Source organism: Pseudonaja textilis, chromosome 1 (genome assembly GCF_049901715.1).
Source record: "Pseudonaja textilis isolate UNSWEBS1 chromosome 1, rPseTex1.2, whole genome shotgun sequence".
Lineage (NCBI taxonomy): Eukaryota > Metazoa > Chordata > Lepidosauria > Squamata > Elapidae > Pseudonaja > Pseudonaja textilis.
In genome coordinates, this window is record NC_141990.1 from 299,127,832 (window position 1) to 299,153,148 (window position 25,317).

The 25,317-nt window shown below is 35.0% G+C and overlaps 1 protein-coding gene across 4 annotated transcripts in view; it reads left to right on the forward strand.

The window, feature by feature from the left end:
- RCOR1 (REST corepressor 1) overlaps positions 1–25,317 on the forward strand; it is a 168,595-nt gene that overhangs the window by 121,087 nt on the left and 22,191 nt on the right. For 2 of the 4 annotated variants that reach the window (XM_026698538.2, XM_026698539.2), the window contains exons 4-7: positions 282–334; positions 2,737–2,898; positions 5,503–5,639; positions 16,629–16,707. In XM_026698538.2, coding sequence (XP_026554323.1) covers positions 282–334; positions 2,737–2,898; positions 5,503–5,639; positions 16,629–16,707 — 431 coding nt within the window. The remainder of the gene's footprint in view (positions 1–281; positions 335–2,736; positions 2,899–5,502; positions 5,640–16,628; positions 16,708–25,317) is intronic. The other 2 variants (XM_026698540.2, XM_026698541.2) reach the window with 1 other exon arrangement.

Sequence of the window (25,317 nt, forward strand, 5' to 3'; positions counted from 1 at the left end):
TTTATCTCATTCTGATATATGCGTGGGGAAATAGGATTAAAACATGGGTGTGCTTATCTTTATAGCATCTTCAAACTGGAAACCTTTGGTTAACAAATTCTAAATAAAAAAAGTTATAAATTAGCTTCAAGTATTTGATTTCGGAGCTAGGGCCATAGTTTTGAAGCTTCCCAAAGATTTCACTATCTAGATGCAATTGTTACCTTTTCTATATGATAAGCATTTTTTTGTTTCTTTACAGATTTGTTTTTCTAATTTTTATTTTTATTTTCTATTCTCAGTGGATGAATACATTGCTATTGCAAAAGAAAAACATGGGTACAACATGGAACAGGTAATAAACAGTTGGAAAAATATTTAAATGTGCTCTCTCCCCTTCTCCAGCTGGGTCAGGGGTGGGTTTATTATTTTCGGTAAATACAAAATATGATGTAAAAGAGAAGCAGAAGTAACTGTAGAGACTTTCAATGTGTTGATTTTGGCTTTAGGTGATTTTTATTAACCATGTTACTATATTTTTAGTGTGCCAGATATTTGCATATGTAAAACCTTATGCAGTCATTTTAATTCTGCCTATTCAAAATGTCAAGCTGGACTTTTACACGAAAATCTTGATTAAAACATGTATGGAGAAACTAAATGAGATCTTCCGGGAAGCTCAATAAAAGAGACAGCCAAAGACAGGGCCAGTTGTGCAGTGGAAGCTGAATAATGATTTTATATCTAAAAACAGAGATTTGAGAATACTTTCTGTAGAAAATTTCCAGAGAAGATTTCCTAAACACACTTAGACAGCTATTTATTTATGTTGTGAAGGAGAATGAATAATCTGTTTCTTAAGCAGATCATGCCCTAGGTTTTAAGAACATCCTTCATATGTTTTGAAACCAAATGGGTTTCAGCTGGAAGGAAATCCTATTGCATGCTTCTCTGCCATTGTAGTGTTGGAAGGTGAAGGAAGAAGCAAGCTGGCAGGCAGGCAGGCAGAAGTGCGCCCAATTACAGATCATCAATTTTGTGTTGCTCTAAGGCCACACACTTTAAGTTATAGATAGTCTAACTCACCCATGACCTTACTTAAAGTGATGTACAGCTGTTATCAAGCTTCTGTCCCTCTCTAATTTTCTTTTAATTAAAAAAATGAATTGCATTCAGCAAACTGCCAGCCTTAAGTTATATTTGCAGTAATGCATCCACTTAGAGCTCAGAAAAAAATTCATTGACTTCAGAGATTGCAAAGACTGCACCGGATTTGCATTGTTTGCTTTGCCTTCTCTATGGATGTTCTAGAATTGGCTCAACTCACCATATCCATCACTTTGTGATAGTGCCCCCCATATGAACTGTCCATATAAACCTCTAACACATAAGGTTGGAAGTTTTTAGGCAGTGCACTAATATACTTGTAGGTGCTTCTCTTTAGCCTTTTTGTTTTTCTTGTCAGCTGTTCTGTTTTCTTCACTCTGAGTCAGAACCTATTTCTCATGTAGGAATTCTGATGTGGGGTCAGGAAAGTAGTAGGGGGAGAGTAGAATAACAGCCTTAGTTTGGTGGACTGAGAAACTCCAATGGCAAATTATCTTCAAAGTAAAATGATAATTTTACTTTGAATTATCTGAGTCAAAGTTTTGTGAGTCCAGGTTATGTGGATTCTCTATATGAATGCAGAAAGTAAGAATTGTTCAACTAAATACTTTAGCTATTGATTGAAATAGAAGATTTTACTTGAGTAAGCTTGAATGCCTGTTTAATTTTGTTTAAATAAGTGGCCCCTTTTCATATAGATTCATTGATTTGCAGAATTAAATAGATTTGCAGAAACTGTGTTGTGTACTGGAGTAGAGCTATCTTTTTGTGCTGCTCTGTACAGGAATTAACAGACTTTTGAAATTAGTTTAAAATTTAGAATGGAATGCGGTTTCCAGACATCCTTTATTTACATTTCTCAAAAATAGCCTGATGAAACAGAATAGTATTTCTCTTAATTAACTAGATAAAATGCATCCATAATATAGAACAAAATTATTTCTTCATTAAATTATGTTCACAATTAAAGTTGTGAGCATTTTTGAGGATTCATTGCTCAAAAATGCTCACAACTTTAATTGTGAGTACAATGATCATTCATTCTCACAGAATGTCCAGTTTTCTTAAATTCAAATTGTAGGGGGCTATTTCAAACACTATATTATACTATTAACTTGAAGATTAACAACTGAGTGATGACGTCTGTTTCTATATCTGCTGTAGACTTAATGTTCCAAATCACAATGATGTCAAAATGATGCAGTAATTTGCACCAGTGGCCTCAAGACCCCCACTCTCTCTCCCTCCCTCCCTCCCTCCCACTTCTCTCTCTCTCACACACACCTTGGAAGTCCATGGATACTTACCATACAATAGTGCATTAGTGGAGAAGAAAGATAATGCCTTCACAGCCTTCAGACCCTTTTGTGTTTTTTGCAGCATTTCTAGATTAAAGTGTTCTGTATTATTCATCACTTCAAAAGAAAGCATTGTAATATAATAGTGCTTATAAAGAGTCCTATGTCTACAAGGTCACAAGTGATATTAAAAGAGAATCTCTGTGTTGCTTCCTTCTGTTACTGTAATTTTCTGTGTAGTAAGAATGCAGTCCTCACAGAGGACAGCTGAGAAGTATCTAAAACAGACCAGACCACCAAAATCTGTGTTGTGATTGGGTATTTTGAATGTAAACATCTTCCCACATTGCAGGCACTTGGGATGCTGTTTTGGCACAAACATAACATCGAGAAATCCCTGGCAGATTTACCCAACTTCACCCCCTTCCCAGATGAATGGACGGTTGAAGACAAAGTATTGTTTGAACAAGCTTTCAGTTTCCACGGGAAAACTTTTCATCGAATTCAGCAAATGGTAAGGATCATCAAGTGCAAGAGATTAAAAGTGCAAAGATCTTGACTTAAAAAAAACAAACAAGGGAGTTAAAATGTATTTTAATGATTAGCTTTTATTATCCAAATACATGCCTCTCCTTTTTATCCTTGTTTATTATTTACAAAGTTCATCCTGCAAGCACCCCATATTGATGATAGCCTGGAAAAAGAGTGGACTGAGTGAATTTGGTAGATGATAATGTAGTTATTAGAAACTTCTCATTGTACATAATAAATAGTGTTTGCATATTAGCAATATAAAGGACAGGTTCATTATCAATTTTTATAGGTCTTTAATAGAGGGAAAATAATGTCAAGTCAACAGTACCTGCAACATTTTGCAATAACGGTCCCCTAAAAGATTCCACACTTTCAGAATATAGCGCTATACATGTTTGTGTATCTGAGAATCTTAGCAGCAGGCCGGATTAAGTAATTTTTTGACATAAAACTCAAAGAGAAGGTGGTAGAAGTATGAGATGTTTAAATATTCGTTTTACTTGCATTTACCATCTGAGCAACAGAAGCACTGAAAACATTATCTTTCCTCCAGATCTGTTTTTCTATGAAGATATTTTAAAGAATAAAATGTTTTATATTGATAATCACTGGAGTTTAAGAGGCACGCTTGTAACTGTTAATTGGATGAATAACCACTTTTCCTCTTTTTGTGGGCACATCTAATTTAGTACTCTGCCTTTTAGGACTTTTTCCAATTCTTCAAACCAGTAAATTGGTTTGTTCTGAATGTTCTAAAGAGTTAAAGAATTGTGCTTCTGATATCCATAAAACAATCTCATTCAAGACTAAGCTGTCCCTCTTTTGAGGATAATTTGATTTGAATATCTGTCCCTGGTTGGATTCCATTGTCTAAATTACCCCTTCCATCCCTGTGATTCTATAACATGACCTATGATTCTGCTGCTGATTTGCCTTTTGATAGCATACAGTTAGTCTTTTAACATGCAGGAAATAATCTTATGGCATAAATTATTTAGGGCTATGTAGACTTTTTATGGGGAAAAGTGATGTTATTGCAAGAAAAAGAATGTCTTATGACACTCCACTTAACACATTCCAAATTTTAAAAAAACGATTTCTTGGTCACTAGAAAGAAAACTATTCCATACTGGATTACTCTTCTAGTATTTTTCTTTCCCAGTACAACTTTCTGAACAAGCAATAATTGAATTCAGGCAGTTCTCAAAATCATGGCCTGGAAGATAAATGAAATGGAAGCAGCAGTGATTCTCTCTGAGACATGCCTTTACTTATTTTTTACTATATAACAGTTACTTTTGTTTGTCATAATGTCTACATTTGCCTGGGGCAGCGTGTTGGCTCAGCTGTTAAAAGACTGGGCTTGTTGGCTAACGCCAGCAGCCAAGGTTTGAGATCTGAATGCCATTCAATGGGGTGAGCTCCCATTACTTGCCCCAGCCCTTGCAAACCTAGCGGTTCAAAAGCATTCAGATGCGAGTAGATAAATAGGTACTACTTCAATGGGAGGGTAACAGCACTCTGTGACGCTGTGTTGGCCACACAACCATAGAAAATGCTCTTGGGCTGTGCTGGCTCAATGGCCTTGAAACGGAGATGAACCACCACCACCACCACCCCATAGTCAGCAATGTCTAGCGGAGTAAGATCTGCAAGGACTCCTTTATTTTTTAAAAAAATCTACATTTGCCATCTATACTTAGCATTGTATGTATTGCAAATGACTTGGGAGCTAGAATTCCTAGAATTGGAATGTGCAGAATGTCAGATAGGCAACTGCCATCTCTCACTGACGGTGGGAAGTGTAAAGCAAAGAGGAAACATGAAAGAAAGAGGGACCAAAATTAAGGATGCATAAGATGAGACAGCAGCCGTACTGATCCAACTGTTGTAACAGAACTTCAGATGAATCATGTCTTCAGAAGCTTCATCCTAGTTTATCCTATGGGGCCCTGAGAGTATGCATTTATGTACGTGTGCTTCTTGTTCAACATCTGCTACAGATAGTCCTCAACTTATGACAATTGAGTCCTAAATTTCTGTTGCTAAGTGAGACATTTGTTAAGTGAGTTTCACTCCATTTTACAACCTTCCTTGCTACATTTGTTAAGTGAATTACTGCAGTTGTTAGCAACATGGTTGTTAGGTGAATCTGGCTTCCCCATTGCTTGTCAGAAGGTCACAAAATGACATCATCCTGGGACAGTGCATCCGTCATAAACATGAGACAGTTGCCAAGCATCTGAATTTTGAGTAAGTGACCCTGGGGAGGCTGCAGTGGTCATAAGTGTGAAAAATGGTAATAGTAACTTTTTTCAGTGCAATTATAACTCTGAGTGGTCAATAAATGAACTGTTGTAAGTCGAGGACTATCTGTACCATCTGTTTTATTTTGTTATAGAATTCACACACAGAATGGTCTAGAATAAAGAAAATAGGCAGAGTTGCAGATGAATTCCTTGAAAGCAATAGGATGCTCTTTTTGAAATCCAAGATACTAATTGCCAGCTTCTGCTCAGACTGAATCATAGCTGAGAAGCCTCTCTATCGGACACATTATCACTATGTGTGCTATTGTCAACAGTTATTTTGTGTTCCCCAGCTTCCTGACAAATCAATAGCAAGCTTGGTAAAGTTTTACTACTCCTGGAAAAAGACAAGAACCAAAACAAGTGTCATGGATCGTCATGCACGAAAGCAAAAAAGAGAAAGGGAAGAAAGGTAAGCTGAGGCAATTGTGAATATGCACTTCACACTTAATTTTTGATGAACTATTGAAGGCTTTTATGCTCCATATGCATCGAACTCCTCTTATTAATCAGATCACAGCCAAGTAGCTGATCTAATCTGACAATTAGAATGGAACATTGTTTTTAAAGATCCACATAATTCTAATGGTTATTTCCCATGAGTTTAATAATATTCACTTTCTTTTGCATGAAGAATTAAAATATGGCAGCAGCTTTTGAAGAATATCTGAGGGCTGCAGGCAAGACTCTCAGAACCCATTTGAAGTGATGTAACTATAATAAAATATAACAAAAATCTGTAAAATAAATCATGATGGCAGAAACTCACATCATATATATTAAAATGAGTTAACATACCATCCTTGTCCAGTGCATCTTCAAGACCAATGACTTAAATAGGGTTAAACTTGCTGGAGAGACATTTGATGTACTGGGTAAAACCAAAGTCCACCAAAGTCTACACCAAACTGGTGCCCTCTAGGTCATATAAGGATAGTAGGTTGGGGAAATCTGGATTATGCTACAATAATTTTGATGTACTTCTTTTTGTTTTTGTTCAAAGCTAGCTCTTTGAAAATTAACACACAGCAAGGCTATCTCGCTTTTCAGAACAGGCAAAAGGAAAGAGTTTGTAAACTGCTGACATTTTGGGTACAAATGCTACTTTGTTTGTCTCCATCAGATATTTTTTTAAAAAATTATGAGCTTTCTTTTGTGGCTTATTCCATTCTACTGGTAGTGGTAAATAAGAATAGATATAGTTACTGTATAAGAATGTGTGCCTGATGTTCCATGTTTTATGCAGTAATTGTACCTGTGCTATCATTTCTTCAAATAAACATAATTACCATGTCAGCCTTAAAACTTCTTAGAAATTTGGGAATATGCATTAGTTTTTTATGATCATGTATACAGATGTTAGAAAGATAGCCCTCTATGATTCACACTTATGCTTAGGCTTATTGTGATAAACAGTGAAATACTGATATATTGGTAGTTTTCCTGGTTGAACGCAGCACTAGCTGAGTGGTTTTATTGCATCCTAATTCATGGAAGGACATCACTCTGTTGAAATTGTTGATGTTCATATTCATGTAGATTGCAGAGACTATGTACTTGAGTATGGTGCACTTGTTGCTCCATTCCTCCCAAACAAAATCCAACAAAACCCATTCCCTAAAGAACTGTATAGAATTGTTTTCAATAATACAAACAAATGAAAAGAGCTTGTATATCCAGAACATTGATTCAGAATGGGCAATTCAATGGTATTGGAGTGGATTGTCAGCAGGTTTAACTCAACCAATTTATGGATTTTCTGGTGGATGGAAGGCTTTGTTATGATTTTTCCCCATATTATTTCTCCAGTTGTGTTCTATTCCTGTGCCAAAAATGCTCTATATGAAAAGAGCTCCGTGAATTCTTGCTCAAACACCTTTATAGAGTATATTGAAGAGTCTTTGATTAGTCTTAATAACTCAAGATATGAACAGATTCCTTGCTATGTGGTATTCCCTTTTTCCTTTGTATTAATGTATCAGTCAACTTGTATCTTGAATAAACAAGTTATTGTTCTTGTTAAACTATGATAATCAGCTTTGGAAGAAACCAGGATATTAATAAGTATTTTAAATGATGGTTTAAGGACCTAGATTGTTCTGGGAGTTGGTAGCCGCAGGGGAAATTATGTTTAATTTGACTTCTGTATTTCATCTTATCTTCATTATGTATACCATGAAGATAGGGAAATGGAACTTTATTTTGAGGATTAAACATTAGTCATGATCAAGAACAGTAATCTTTTTTAAAATAAATCTTAAAATTTATCACAGGCAAAAGATTTAGTCATTTGTATTTTTAATTCTGAGCAATAATTCTACCAATGCCTTTTTCATGGCAATTGAAGGCTTGTATCATATAACGAACATTGTGAATGGGAATCAACTTAATAAAACTTGTCTGTCTCCTGTGGACCTTTTTTCCATGTATTCTGCTCATTGTGTTCAATTAAATTAGTCTCATAAATTTAATTTGATTTACAAGCAATTTGATATAGGTTTGGTCTTAAAGAATCCATGTGATTTTGTGCCAGAATCTGGACTTTATATTAATACTGTGTTCTCTCAGTGCGGGAATATTGATTCAAAATACTCTGAGAGCTTGTTGCTATGGTGATGGTGATTCCATTTGTACAGTTTTGGGAAAGGGGCCAACCTGGCACATGTATGCTTGCATTCATAAACTAGATAAACTGCAGGTTTAGGATGTACTTGGTTTGGTAATTAAAAGCCACATTCAGCACATGAGGAACAGCAAGATATAAATATTTTAAACATTAAATAAGCTTGCAAAGGAGATCTGTTCCTGGTTTAATTTCTCGATAGCTGAAATTCATTAAACAAGCCAATTTGTCTGAAAACAAATATTGAAATTGGCACTGTTGTCCTTAAGATTGTAACATATCATGTGTGATTGCCAATCACTGAAGGAAAAAAACTGTGTAGAATTGATAATTATACTGTTTCTTTTAATACTAATAAACAAATCTTCCTAGATCATTGAATTGACACTTCCTTTCATCAGCAAGAATACCTAAAAATATCATAAAATAAGATTCCCATTAGGCAGGTCAGGACACATATTTTCTCAGATTACTAATATAAGAGTTAAAACACAAAGTAGAAGTGGGAAAGTAAGCCATTTGGAGATTTAAATTTTAATAGATTAAAATGCTTTGCATTTGCTAAAATATGGGTGATAGTTAAGCACCACATTAAGCTATTTTTTCAAATTTTGAACAATTACCTCTTTTTGTAATTTCTTTAGACTTTTGGAACAGAATTGATATTCCTATTTCCATTAATATATTTCATGTGTATAGATTATATTTCTTTGTTAAAGTTATTTGAATTGCCTCCATGAGAATTATTGGGAGTTGAAGATGTAACAGATGAATCCAGTGACTCATGGAGCTGAAAGTCTGTTAAATCCACTGCTCAGTGCAGGGATCCTAGTTAAATTCTCTAGTATATGGCTTCCAGCACTATCTCCCTCAGTAATTAGATCTATTATACAGCTGTTCATACCATTGGGAGATTCTTATAAATTAATATACATCTGCCTTGTATTTCTCACCAAACAATTATCACTTGGATAAGTTACATGTTGCATTTTATTATATTCATTTTATACTTATTATATTATTTTATAAATAAGTCACCTGGATAGTTACATGTTGCATTTTATTATATTCATCTTCTTGTAAATTTAGAACCATGGTTCAAAAATACCAGTTCCCCTACTACCACATTCCATACTTACTAAGCTCACAATTATTGGTCATAGCAGGGGAAAATGGCAGACTTATAAAGTATTCTATGCTTTTATAGATCAACAGACTAAGTTTAGTCATTACTCCCCATGTGGGTCCAGTAGGACAAGATTAATTTTTTTTTGCCCAGAATAAATTTTAGAATTATTTTAGTTACAACTATGGTCTCTAAACATAATCTGTAAACAATTCTATAACTGCATGGTTACAGTTGTGCTCTTTAGTTTACACACCCTGGCAAAATTTATGATTTCTTGGTTATTTTTCAGAGAATATGAATGATAACACAAAAACTTTTCTTTCACTCATGGTTAGTGTATGGCTGAAGCCATTTATTATCAAGCAACTGTGTTTACTCTTTTTAAATCATAATGACAACAGAAACTACCCATCCCTGGTGATTTTGGCCTGATAACATGCACACAGGTTGGCACAAAGGGGTTTGAATGGCTATTAAAGGTAACCATCCTCTCATGTGATCTGTTTGCTTGTAATTTGTGTGTGTGTGTGTGTGTGTGTGTGTGTGTGTGTGTGTGTGTGTGTGTGTGTATAAAAAGGTCAATAAGTTCCTGGACTCCTGACAGACCCTTGCATCTTTCATCCAGTGCTGCACTGACGTTTCTGGCTTCTGAGTCATGAGGAAAGCAAAAGAATTGTCAAAGGATCTGCAGGAAAAGGTAGTTGAACTGTATAATGCAGGAAAGAGATATAAAAAGATATCCAAGGAATTGAGAATGTCAATCAGCAGTGTTCCAACACTAATCAAAAAGTGGAAAATTAGGGGTTCTGTTGAAACCAAGCCATGGTCAGGTAGACCAACTAAAATTTCAGCCACAACTGCCAGGAAAATTGTTTGAGAAGCAAAGAAAAACTCACAAATAACTTCAGGTGAAATACAGGACTCTCTGAAAACATGTGGTGTGGCTATTTCAAGAGGCATTATAAGGCACTGGAAGAAAGATGGGCTGCATGGTTGAGTCACCAAAGAAAGCCATTACTATGCAAATGCCACAAAGTATCCTGTTGACAATACACCAAACAGCCCAGAGACAAGCCTCAAACCTTCTGGCACAAAGTCATTTGGAGTGATGAGACCAAAATTGAGCTTTTTGGCCACAACCATAAACGCTACATTGAGAGAAGAGTCAACAAAGGTCTATGATGAAAAGTACGCTATTCCTACTGTGAAATATGGAGGTGGATTGTTGATGTTTTGGGGATGTGTGAGCTACAAAGGCACAGGAAATTTGGTCAGAATTGATGGCAAGATGAATGCAGTATGTTATCAAAGGATACTGGAGGAAAATTTGCATGCATCAGCCCGGAAGAAACGCATGGGATGTACTTGGACATTCCAACATGACAGTGATCCTAAACACAAGGTCAAGTTGACCTGTCATTGGCTACAGCAGAATAAAGTGAAGGTTCTGGAGTGGCCGCCTCAGTCTCCTGACCTCAATATCATTGAGCCACTCGGGGGAGATCTCAAAACATGCAGTTCATGCAAGACAGCCAAGAATTTACAGGAACTGGAGGCTTTTTGCCAGGAAGAATGGGCAGGTTTACCATCTGAGAAGATAAAGAGCCTCATCCACACATACCACAAAAGACTTCAAGCTGTCATTGATGTTAAAGGGGGCAATACACTATTAAGAACTGGGGTATGTAAACTTTTGATCAGGGTCATTTGGATAGTTTCTGTTATTATGATTTAAAAAGAGTAAACACAGTTGATTGATAATACATGGTTTCAACCAACCACTAACCATGAGTAAAATAAAAGTTTTTGTGTTATCACTCATACGCTCTGAAAAATGGCCAAGAAATCATAAATTCTGTCAGGATATGTAAACTTATGAGCACAACTGTAAATATACAAGTAATCTAAATTCATCCAGACTGTACAAACAAAAACTCTTGTTTGTCTAAAAAGTTCTTGATTTTTACTTTATAGCCAGTCACTCTTCAGGTTCTTCAAGTTGCTCTTGAGGAGGCAACTTGGTCCAAAGAAAAATGACTATATATTTATTTATCATATTTCTATACTGCCCATCACCCTTGCAATAGCAGCAATTGATGAAATATGCAGTTTGAAGACATAGCTCTGCAATTACAATGTGAGTAATAACCAAGAATGGAATTGGGACATTGATTGTCCACTCAGATAGAATATAATCCTGCATACGTATGAGTTCATTTCACCTTCTTCATTGTGGTGGCAATCATAAGGATTACACAGCTGTTTTTATAATCCATTTCCAAGCAGAAATACATGAAACTTTCCCTTTAAAATTTTATCATTTTTAATGTATTTATTTTATTCAAAGGAAGAGAGAGAAGCCCATAAAGTATACCTTGATGTACTAAATGAAGTTTAGCTTTACAGTTTTACATCACATTATGCAGTTAATTTACCTAAATGTTTACTGCACAATAGAAAAAATGAAACTAAACATGTAAATTATCACCAAGATAACGGCCTCTTCATAGATTGTGATGGCCCATGCTGATTTAGTGCAGTTCATAGATGTTATTCAATTTCACAGTCTATGGCTGCTTGTGAGTGACTGGCCCAGAATCACCAAGTGCCAAGAGTGGACTAGAACATGTGTTTCCCCAGTCTCAATCTAGAACCTTATTCACAATACTACACTGTCTTTCATTAATATATAGAGTTAGTATATTAACACACACAAACTTACATACATGCTCTAATAAATTTGAAAATAATCCTACAAGCAGAAATCCTGGTCAGAAAATGATTGTTCAAATTTTCTGAGTCCTGCACAATATTTTATATATAACACTATGTTCCCTCTGGAACTTCCTGCCTCCCTGGCCTGAAGACCTGGCTCTGCCGGATGGCCTGGGGGCCCAGTGGGGGAATACATCATTGGAGGTAGCTGCTGGACTGATCCCACCTCTCCCAGCTGCCCTTCCTGCTCCCCTTTCATCTTTTAAATGTCATATTATTGTACTTTCACATTTATTTTTATTGTTTCATTCCATTACTATTGTTATTTTTACATTTTTATCATCTCCCCCCCCCCCTCTTTATTGTTGTATACCACCCAGAGTAGCCCCACAGTGTGATGGGCAGCAAATAAATTATATAAGTGATACATTAATATGAATTATTCAGTGATCATAGAATCTGTGATATGGATTTCCATTGTTGTCCTCTTTGATTCCAAACTGTTAGTATGTAATTCAAAAGAACATAAGAAACAACAAAATCTGAATACTTGCAAAGTAGAATCAGGATGTGAAAGGGTACCAGAGTATCATATCCTTAAGAATGAGCTGACTTTTTTCTAAAAAGACACAGATATGCAGTAGAAGCAAAATAATACTTTTTGTTTCATTAATTATTCTGTAGAAATATGGTATATAAAATGATCTTCCATTATGTTCATGTACTGGAAATGCTAGTTTATTATTCCGTGCCTCCTTTATAAGCTGATTATTTTATATCTGTGCCAGTTTGGTATAGTAGTTAAGGCATCAGGCTAGAACCAGGAGACCATGAGTTCAAGTCCCATCTTGGGCACTTAGCTAGTTATATGATGAACATTCTTTTTCTCATTAAAGTGCAAAATATAGATTCCAGAATGGCCCAAAATTCAAAACATGCTATTTTATTAAGGTGAGAAAAAATATAATGTACCATATAAATTTAAATGTTAAATTCTTTGATAATGGGAATTTTCTGCTTGAAAAATACAAGAGCGCTGTCACAAATATCAGTATTATTTGTTTTTAAAGTATTAATTTTGCCCCAGATATGCAGTCTAAATAAAATTAATGTTGAACATCACTTCCAAAACTGAAATTACATGTGCCTTCTTTGGAATTTCATATTTTCTTCATCTCTTCTACTAAGAAATAATCCAGTATTTTCTGCCCATCTATCCTTTCTTCTCCTGTGTATTTTGCAATTAAAAATTAGGCCCATTTTTTAAAATAAATAAATTAGAATAAATTGTTAAATTAGTTCAGTGATGAAATAAGATAGGGAGAAGTGGTGATAAATTGTACATTTATGAAAACTAATATTAGTTAAGCTTAACCTTTAACTATTTCCTTCTTAACCACTGCTGTATGAGTCATAAATTGGACTGAAAATCTAAATAAGAGCTTTAAAAGAGCAGCAGTAGCAAAAACAAATATTGTAGGTTATGCAATTATAAAAAAGATTAACTGCAGGTAACTATCATATAGGCTTCTGCAAAATCTTTTTAATTTCATGGGTTGTTGGAAAGGTGTGCCTGTTCATTGAATCTGAACCATACATGTATATTACAAATAGAGCTGTTATATTTCTTATGTTTATGAATGTTCCCTTCAACAGTATATCTAGGATAGAAGAGCTGTCCCACAGAGAGAATATATATAATTTTAATGTAAAATACAGTTCATGATAAAGATTAAATTAACCTAGACAAGTGCTGCATCTTCTCAGATTTTGAGGCATCCCTGAAAATGTTTAGTGTGCCATCTCTGAAAAGTTCACAATATAGTTCACAATAGTTCACAAAGTTCACAAAAAGTTCACAATATTCACAACATTTCTTTAATTGAAGCTGTTAGTGAATTGAAATAGTCAATTAATCACATTAATCTCAGTGTAATCAGCAAAAACTAGCAAGGGTTATAATAATTTATTATTTTAAACACACACTAGTGTTAGTAAATTCTAGAGGTTTGACTAGCTAGCATGTTTGTGTATAACACCTATTATTTGTATTTTAAAGTCAAATTTGGTCTCATGGAAAGCTCCTTTATATCAGATTAGATTATTGGTCTTTTTAGCCCAGTGTTGTCTGTTCTGATTCTTTAGGTAGGACACTGACAATCAAAAGTCAAGGATTATTAGATCCTTTAAAATAACGTTTCTTAATCCTGGAAACCAGAAAATATTTGCTTCTGGGAATTGAAGTGCATACATCTTCAAATTCCCAAGGTTGAGAAACACTGCTTCAAATCAATATGCCAGGAATTATATCTAGAATGTGCTCACTAGATTTTTCTGAACTTGATAAGAAACAAATGCTTTTGAAATTTACTGATTTCATTGGGAAATAACCCAATCTACAAACAGAAAAAATTCTGGTCAGCAAGTTAACTTGTATATGTATTATATTAAAATATATACATGCAAATTCATAGATACAATCTGTAAAACAATACAAGAGTTCATAATAAGTAATAAACAGTATAATCAAATGAGATTGTCATCACTCTGCTAAACAAATATTTCCCTCAACACTGTCGGACTATTTACAAAGTCTGCATTACTATTACTATTAATCTTCTCATTACTCCTTATCATCCATCCCCTCCCACTTGTGACTATGATTGTAACTTTGTCACTTGTAATCTTACGATTTATATTTACTTTTTCCTAGTATGATTTGATTGCTTATTGTGCCTTATGACTATTATTAAGTGTTGTATCTTATGATTCTTGACTCTTTATGAATGTATCTTTTCTTTTATGCACACTGAGAGCATTTGCACCAAGACAATTCCTTGTGTGTCCAATCACACTTGCCCAATAAAGAATTCCATTCTATTAAATGTCAGATTGAACATAAATATTTTAAACATGTAACTAAATTGTAATAATGTTAATTCAAGCTTTATTTCTATGAATGGGGTGACGATAGTTTTCAATAGACTAGATACCACAACAAAAAGGCTTCATTCTTTATTGAATAACAAATAAATACCTCCAAATATACAGTGGTTGGGCAGAAACATACTGCAACATGTCTTAGTAATAGCTGCCAATACTTTCCATTGGAAATTATAAGCAACCTTTCGATAGAAAAATAGCAAATGTAAGTTCTAGAACAGGCTTGTCAAATTGGTGGCCTGTGGGCCAGATACGTCACATGCAGGCCAGGCACACCCCGGTACTTCAAAGGCAAAAAAGTCACATGTTACGATATGTGACGTGATGCAATCGAATTTGACACCCGTGTTCTAGAAGTATCCCCTGGTATGGATTGATTCATACTATATTCTAATTAATTATAATTATAGGAAAATGCTTGATCCTGATCCTCAGTTCTGTAGGATCTTATGGGTTAATATCAGAACTTCAGACCTGACCATGTGGTAAGTTCAGCCTTGGTAGTTCTTTCATCAGACACATTATAGCAATCTCTCTATATAATATTGTTGGCATTACATAAAGTATGCTCACAGTAGACTTGTGGCAAGATTTTGCACTAGCTGGATAAGCAGGATGATATGATGATGACAATGGTGAAGATAATGATAGTCCCATTTTGTTATAGTTATTTGCTAAGCTCCTATTTTTCAGCCATATGCGGTCATACTATGATCTGGTATAATTATCCAAGTGCAATGCTTAAAATAGCAATTTATTTTGTGGTAGTGACAGTTTTAAAATGGTTATTAATCCTCCATATACAGCAGATTAAAAATCCATATACAGCAGATTAAAAATCTAAATAAATAAAATACTTCAATCAGGCTACTTGTCCTCTCAGATTCAGTAGTTTCCTTTTCCTGAAAATGGACTATTATTTCTTACTTATTATTAACCAAATATATTTTTCTCAGCCAAAAGAAACACATACGCATAGCTGGGCATATTGCTGAGCATATGCTCCCTAGCAGGTATAATCTGACATTTATAAAAATCAAGAAGAGAGCATATGTGATTTTAATAAATAGGCCATTCCACAGGAAGACATTTATTCATTTTGTTTTCTTGTTCTTTGTTTTATTAGATTTATAGACTGCTAGATTTGAAAGACTTTTAGTAGTTACAATAGCAATAGTTGTGCTGAACTTTTGTATTCCATTTATTTAAGGAGATAAAGTACAGAGTATTGGGGTGTTTATGTCTACTTGACACATCCCTTTGGAAAAAAAAACCCTCAGAAGCTTGTGAAGTAGTAGTACAAGGAAACGTTTTTATAAAAGTAAAAACTAATAGATAATAAAAGCAACTATTAGTTGTTGGAGACTGATATCTTCTGTTTTGAATCAACACTTGAGCAATAGGCTTTTCAGCACTTTTATATTTTTTCCAATATATAATAGAATAGGTGGTCATTCAAAAAATTATGCTATTTATTGTAAAATTTTCAGAGTGTCGCTTAACTTATCATTTGTGCTTCCATTTTTTAATTGTTTTTCTTACTTTCAGTTGTGTCCAATCCTCAAAGACTGCCTAGACAAGTCTTTGCATTTTTCTTGGCAAAGTTTTTCAGAAGTGGTTTTCCATTGTTTCCTTCCTAGGGCTGATAGAAAATCACTGGTCCAAGATCACCCAGGTGGCTTTGTGCACAAGGCAAGGCTTAGAACTCACGGTCTTTCAGTTTCTAGCCTGAAGGTTATAGCCATTACACAAAGTTGCTCTCATTTTATTATTACATCACCTTAAATTAGATGTCAACATCATACCCTCAGTTTGAACTTCTCTGGATACTTATTTTGATCACACTTTTTATTTTTATATGTAGAAATATGTAAGAAGGGAAATTATGCAATAAACAATAAAATGTAGGTTTTTTAAAAAGTTGTATCTACCTGGGAACTTCTGACAATCTTGACAGAGAAATAATTTTCCCTTGTCTTATTTATTTTCAGTGAAGATGAAATCGAAGAAGCAAATGGGAATAACCCTATTGACATCGAGGTTGAACAAAACAAGGAGAGCAAAAAAGAGGTATTTTCCCTCATAATGCTTTAGTGCACGAAGTATTGTGAACCTATTCTTTAAACCATGTTTGTCAATCTCAGCAGCTTGCTTATTGGGGAATTCTGAGATTTGAAGTCCATATATCTTAGTTGCTGAGATTGAGAAATACTGCTCTAAATAATTTATTTAAGTATTATTAAATTGGTTTTGATAATAGCAAGTTCTGTGATCCAAGGATGTCATTCTAAGTACTTTAATATATCTGAAGGACATTTGAAAAAAATCCTTATTTTATTCCATACATGAATTCTTTATGTAGCCTAATTTGGTGTACATATTTATACTTCAGAAAAATCTCAATTTTACAGTATCTGTTTATTTGTGCTTTAGCTGAATGGGAAGGACTTACTCTCTTGTTTGCTTTTTGTTGAGCTGTCATTTCTTCCCATGCTTACCAAATCAGCGTAAAATCACCATATAACATGGTGAAGAATGCAAAGAGAATAAGTGAGTTAAATGTTTATCCTGATAAAATGAAAGCACTGTGCTATTTCAGGACTGATTGTTGATCTTGTTTTGGGTTCCCTTTAACAATCAGATGTCCATTGTAAGCTTTTTAAACAAGATTTTGCTCCAGACACCCAGATAATAACAATGGCCATTAGCCTTCTTCACTTATCAACTACTTTTCAGGTTGGATAAATCAAGTGGCTCAAGTGGAAGAATCTATATGACCGGAAATATTCTGAACAGTCATTTCAGAGTTATTAAAACTCTGAAAGCTGCATTGTAGCAGATCAAACAGATTGTTCTTCCAACTTGGTATTGTTTGTTCTTATTAATCTCAGTATCATCACGTCATTATCTCTTTATTTCGCGATGATAGGATGAAGCAAGGACTTGGTACATGGAAAATAATATATTCGATCATTGTGACTAGTGCCTGCCTTAGTTATGTTGATTGCTTCTTTGCTTTTGGGCACAATTTGATACTTTAATCCTTAAGACCGAAAGTATTTTAAAAATTACCCCCTGAATGGAAATTTGTCTGGATATTTCATTCAGCAATCAAAGCTTTACTGATTGTGCCCTTCCTTGTCCCCTGAGTTCTTGGTAGTTTTTAGCACAGTCAAAAATTGTTTTAAAGAAAGCCTAACTCAGTACTATTTAGAAAAAGATTTATGTTGTTAGTGTCATTTTAATGGATAAATATTGTACATTTGGTTGCCTGTTTATTATACAATTTCAACTTACATTTTCTTGCAAGCCTTTATTTAATTTTATTTATTTAATTCAATTTAAAGTCCATCTAACTTAGGGTAGCTCACAACATACTAAACCAAAAACATCTGGTTGCTCTATTTAAAAAAAATAGACATTTTACAAAGGTTATATCCATTTAGGCCTAGGACAGCAACCAGGACTTCAAGGCCTAACTTAATGCCAACAGAGTGGGAGCCAGATAGATTTCAGGGAAGGGGACCTTATTCAGGTGCCATGGCAGAAAACACACACTTCCTAGGTTCCAGTAAATGCAGCATTTAATCAAAACCCAAGTACCCCAGCTCTGTCAGCAGAAACCATGGGGTTAAGTAGTCCATCACATAACCTGACCCTGTGCCAGGTATGGCTTTAGTTATCAGCATCTTGATCTGCACTCAGAAACATACTGACCAGTAGTACAACTTGTGAAGCATGAGTGCCACATGGACATACCAAAACTTGCCTATCACTTTCCACATCATTACATTCTGGACTCATTGAAGCTTCTGAGTGATTTTCAAGCATAGTCCCATGTAGAATATATTTCAGTAGCTGAGCCTGTGAGGTTATTAGGGCATGAATGATTGTCAGAAAGGCCTCCAACCCAGGAAGGAGTCCAATTGTCATACATGATGAAGCTGTACAAAGGCTCCCTTGGCCACAGCTGCCACTAGTACCTGCTTTTCAGCAAGAAACAACCCTCCCCCCCAATCATGTATCACTCTTGAATGGGAAATTCCATCCTGTCCAAGAATATAGATAGAAATTCCACAGCTTTGAGGAACCCCAGTATTCACAATCACTCAAACTTGGTAGGATTGTTCTGGAACTAATCATGAAGAAAAAAAGAGGAAGCATTATTTCCACAACAAGAATAGATGGACTATTTCCACCCTAATACACTAAATATGCATGACTAAAGCTATTTTAGTTCTGAATCCTGGCCTGAAACCTGACTTGTACAGGTCTAAAAATTCTGCTGCTTCCAGCGTTCTCCATATGTAGGTTGCTCATCTAGAAGTCAGTTGAAACCCTCTGCCCTAAAAGCAAGAATTCCATGATTAACTCTGTGACAAAATCCAGAAGCTCAGGCTATGATACTGCTGGAAGAGGAGGGCAATACTTGCAGCAAATCGTTTAGTGACCATTCAAAGTTACAGTGGCACTGAAAAAAAATGACTTATGACCATTTTTCACACGACTGTTGCAGCATCCACATGGTCATCTAATCAAAATTCAGATGCTTGGTAACTGGTTCACATTTACAATGGTTGCAATGTCCCAGCGTCTTGGCGATCAACTTTTGCAACCTTCTGACAAGCATAGTCAATGGAGAAGCCAGATTCACTTAACAACCAGGTGACTAACTCAACAACTGCAGTGATTCCCTTAACCACTGCAGCAAGAACAACAAGTAAAATAGGGCAATACTTACTTTAAAAATGTCTTACTTAGCAACATAAATTTTGGGCTCATTTGTGGTCATAAGTCAAAGACTACCTATATATATATCAGCAGCAAATGCAACAGTTATCTAGGGCTAAACCTCTGGCACATATCTTGTTTTATGTGGAAGTGTGAGTTTGAGAGCCTTAGAGACTCATGGTTGATAATCCTACCTTCCCTGGGTTTTCATTTGATACTGAGTTTAAAACCCAGGTGAACACAGCTCCAAGCGGGGTATATGCCCTTCTGAACTCAGCCAGGACTCAGTGATACATGCCAAGTTGGAATCCTTATCTGTGATAAGGTTATGAGTGAGGGCAAGGTGGTACAAGTTGACTTGGCATTCAAAGCAATTCAGCTTAGGACCAGCAAAGATGTGACAGGTAGGTCATATAGGATGAAAGCCAGGAACCATAGAGTGAAATCACTTCCAAATAGCCTGAATGTTGGATTAGAAGAAAATGAACATGATTTAAAATTGAAGAAAGATGCATCAATAATTTGTACTGTACTGATGACACTACGTCTACTACTACTACTACTACTACTACTACTACTACTATTACTCAGCCTTAGAATTGGCAGTGAAGCGATGAAGTGGTGGACAGCTTCTGCCTCTTAGGACTGATGATCAAGAATAAAATAATAAGTCAAAAAGTGCAGACTAGCACATGGCGAAGTAAGAATTAATATTCAGAGGCCATCAAAACATGCAGGCAGTGGTTTTCACAATATCTCCCACGGAAGCAAAATTTAAACTGAAAAAGCAAGACTGAAAGAATATTCATATTCTTGATGCTGGCAGTGGATATGCTGTTGGAAGATCTGAAAGATTAGGTTAGGGACATACAATTGTGGAGACTATCTGATCACTAACAGTTGGCACTATCTTGATGGCACATAATTACATCACTAATCAAGATTTACATGTTAGCTTACATTAAAGTTATCAAACACTCAGCATAGAGAATGTTAAGTGGACTTCTTAAGGTGCTACTTATTTCATAATATCTGATAAAGTAAATCAATTTCTTTATCCATTGGATAAATTCTGAGCGTGCTACAAATTTCCACATTTAAAAGAAACAGAATCCTTGCTATACATGTTAAGGGTCATTACATGTCTACATTCAGCCCATCTTATAGGATTTTTGCTGACAAACTGGTCTTCCCATGAGTTGCAACTTTATCTCTTGAAATCTAGCTAGAAAAACAGTGGTTTGCCAGTTATTTATCAGCTCCACTACTTTTGCTTCCATTTGAAGCTCCATTTATTAAACTTCATATTTAGTCTCATAAATAAAAAATAACGCATACCAGTATTAACTATGCTTTCTCACTGAAAAAAAATATTCAAGATTATATGTTACAGATAATCCTTGACTTATAACCATTTATTCAGTGATCGTCTGAAGTTCCAGTGGCACTGAATAAAGTGACTTACGACAGTTTTTCACACTTATGGCACAATCTCCATGGTCACATGATCAAAATTCAGATGCTTGGCAACTGGCATGTATTTATGACAGCTGCAGTGTTCCGGGATCATGTAACCTTTTGTGACCTTCTGACAAGCAAAATCAGTGCAGAAACAACTATATTACTTACTTAGTAACTTGCAATGATTCATTTAACAACTGTGGCAAGAAACCTCATAAAATGGAGCAAAACTCTCATTTAACAGCTGTCTTGCTTAGCAATGTAAATTTGAGGCTCAATTGTGGTCTTATATATAAGAATACTTCACACCTTTCTAGATCACTGATCAGTCTGTTGTACCGGCTTCATTAGATACTTTATACCAGTCTTCATCTATACCATTATTGGTCTCTTTTGGGTAATAAAAAATCCAAGAATATGTAGAATAAACAGCAATGCTTAAAACAACAAAACTTTATTGGGCAATAAGAAATTGATATCCAAACAACATCCCAGTTCTGCAATTGAACTTTCATTTCTAAAACATTAAGCAAGTAATGCTTTAAATTGTTGGCTAAAAGTTAATCATACATAGGGAAATTCCTCAGGTTGAAGAAAGGGGATTTTTTTTTAAAAAAAAAGCAAGATTAGGTCATTTCCTTTTTTCTAAATAGTAACAACAGGCATATTACAGTATGCATATGCCTATAACAATAATAGTTGGATGCAATTAAACATTTAATTTGCTTTTAACTATCCTTAGGAAGCTGATTGTCTTCAGTTGGAGCAGGAATAGGTAAAAACATCAAATTGTGGCACTAGTTTTGTATCTTTCAGTAGACAGCATTTTACCGATTCCCAGAATGTCCTTTCTGCTTTTGACATCTGATTAACATTGACGGGATCCATCAACAAGTTCCTAACTAAAGATGATAGAAATAAACTCCTGCAAGATTACAGCTTAATTGCATATTATGTCCATGTGCAATTGTAGATGTGGAGAACTCCTCTGTTGTGAGAAAAATAGATGTGGGCATTTTAATTTGAGTGTCATTATGATAGTGCTTTATTTCACCTTTTTGCAGTTTGTATTCAAATGTTATGTGCTTGTCATAACTATTAGTGACTTCTTGGCATTATTTTTGTGTAGAGTCAAGGGTAAAAATATCTGTCAGGAAAATATTTTACTTCTAGCTGAAATTTGAGAGGCAATTTGATTCCTTGAGAATGAATAGTGTTTCCACTTATAATTATATAAGTTGTATTTGAATTGATTCTCTTGTATTATGATTGAAAAAAAACCTGGCAATGTCCTTAGAGGATTTAATACAGAAATTTGTCTTGAAAATAAAAGTAAAACAGACACAGGTAGTCCTCGACTTTACAGCAGTTCATTTAATGACCATTCAAAGTTACAACGGCAGTGAAAAATGTGACTTATGATCATTTTTTACAGTTAGGACCTCTGCAGCATACCCATAATCATGTGGTGAAAATTCAGATGCTTGGCAGTTGGTTCATATTTATAACAGTTGAAGTTCCACCTTTTTCCGACCTTCTAACAAGCAAAGTCAATGGGGAAGTCAGATTGACTTCAGCCAGGTTACTAACATAACAACTGTGGCAAGAAAGGACATAAAATGGGGCCAAAACTCAGGTAACAAATGTTTCACTTAACAACAGAAATTTTGGGCTCAATTGTAGTTGTAAGTCCAGGGCTACCTGTATTATGCCTCTAAGACTACTATTTTTTTTCTAGATCAAGCCTCATATGGATTTTTGGTGATGTGACTGGCAAGTAAATAAGTTGTCTAATGCCAAAATGTAAAATGAATTTACTGTTGATTCGTTTGACTCCTTATACACACATCAAAAATTTGTGTGTCCTTTTATTTGTTTCTAACTCAACGGCTGCGTGGTCTATGAACCCATGAGAACGTGACAGCACATCTGGACTCCGTTGCTGAATTTTGATAGTGAAATAGCTACATTTCAGCAGTTCAACCCCCCTCCCATTTTTAGCAAGAATAAAGGAGGACATGAATACATTTTTAAAAGGCAAAATGCATCCATTTCAGATTTAAAATTCACCACTTTCCTTTTTCAAGAATGGAAAGAAAAGAAAAAGGACCCTATAATTTTCCAACCTCACTGAGCTGAAGTCTTCTGGTATCTTCAGATGCTAAACATTAGTTTTTTAAAAAGAGGGCCTCTGTCCTCAAAAAATTGCAGATTATTATACTTGCACCTCTTTTGAGTCATCTACTTAGTAATCAAATTGGAGTTTAATGGCCAAATTTTAATAAAGCTTCATTAATATATAAATATCCAAAGACTTCTACTATAAATAAAATTATATAACACAATTAAGTTAATGGAAGACAAAGAGGCTATCATATATCAGCTGAAATACAACAGCCTTATAATATAGAAAGTTTCATCTGCAAAAGTGTCCTCATACTGTTAGGCAAAACCCCAGATTTCTGTTGCATTATACGTGATTTTATTGTAGTGTATGAATACTTACTTTGTATATATTTTCTTGGCTTCTAGTTTGGTACCTAAATATAGTCTACTCCCTTGATGGACGTGGTACATTAAGTTTTAGTAAGGCAAATTCATTAAGACTATGTGACAGTGAATAGCACAATAGTGTTGGAATGTGATGGGTGAATTGACCCCAACATAATTTACAGTTTGCTCACTGACTTGAGAATCCAGTGTTACGAATTTATATGTAAAACACTGGATTTTCAGATTTCACTGTATCTTCAAACATTCATACATAAATGATACCAAAATGTATCTGGGAACATGGCATGCATTATACAGCCTTTGTATTACTATATGCATAAGTGGCATATTGTTTGCCAAAAATTTGTTATAATCCAAGCAGGAGGTAGCTACCCTGGTTATGGTCTCAGAGCCAACAACTTAAAAGAAGCTAATTTCTTGAACAAAGTGGATTTAACAAGCTAGAATAAAGTTATGCCATATTATCTACATTGCAAGTAGGATTTTCCTTTATTTTAGCAATTTAAAGCCTATCAATTTTTTTTCTGGATATCGCTTATCTAGTTCAAATAGTCATGTTTGTTTTAAATTACAGATATATATTATGCTAGATATTCTGCGCTGCCCAGACACATTTTGGAGTCAGGCAGTCCCCAAATCTAACCAATCAATAGCAAATAGAAGTAACTTTGAATAAATGCAATGATTTATTACTGGGATGTTTAAAGGAAACCGAAACTGAAGATGAGTGTAGTTATACATATGCCTTGAGGTTCAAGAAAGCAGATTGTAATTCAATCCATACAAAAAGAAACTGGTAGAAAAAGAAGCCCGAGATGCATGGGAATTTCTGAAAAGGAGGTTGTGAAAGCATATTTGCAATCTTTTCCAACGAAGGGGGAGGGGAAGAAGGTAAAAGATTATTGAAGGTATGAAAGCAAAAAAAAAAAATCACATAGGAAGCAGAAAGAATAGCAAGGCCACCCACAAAGGGCTCTCAAGACTTAGAAAGTTAGGGTCAAGAAAGAACGAGGCTAGATTAATGAAGGATTAAAGAACAACAAAAAGATTTTCAGATACATTCAAAAGAAAAGGAAGAAAGGTAAACAATCGTACCAGCTGCTCAGTAAGGATAACAATGGATAAGAAGTATAAAGATTGTGTATCAGATTTTACAGATAATACAAAATTGGGTTGGATATCCAGTGCCCAAGAAAACAGAAATAAGATTCAAAATGAACTTGACAATTTAGAGAAATGGTTGGGGGGGGGGGGAACAGAATGAAATTTAACAGAGACAAATACAAAGTTCTTCATATAAGAAAAAAGAAATCAAAGTACTTGTGTAAGAGAGCTTGGAATTATAGTTGATTACAAACTAAATATGAGTCAGCAGTGTGACATGGTTGCTGAAAGGGCAAATGCAATTTGAGGCTGCATCAATTGACGTCTAGTTTGTAAATCACAGGAAATGATCGTTCTGTTTTATTCAGTATTATTCATCTACCATCTCAAATACTAGACACCATATTTTATAAAAGATTCAGAGAAACTAGAGCAGGTGCAGAAAACGGCAAGGCAAGGATGACAAAAGACAATCTGAGTTTTACAAAGCAATTGGGACAACTTGGCATGTTCATCTTTGAGATAAGTCAACTGGGTGTGGTCATCAGTAGGACTTTCTAAGGATCTGGAGGTAATGAAGAGACAGCATAGACTAAATGTCTATGGAGATTTTCTGTCATCCAGGTCATGGTTGTCTCAAGTGCTTTTTCAAGAGGCAACTGGACTTTCTTGAAAAAGCACCTTTGGGGGTGAGATGGACTAAATGCACAAGAAATCATATTATACTAAATGTTACAAAACACTTCCTAGAGTGATGGCAGTTTAACACTGGCTAAGGGAGCTGGAGAGGTTGCTTTCAATGTTTGTGTTTGAGCAGAGGAGACAACCAAGTATTAGGGAATGTGGACTGTTGTCCTAAACAGGGAGTTT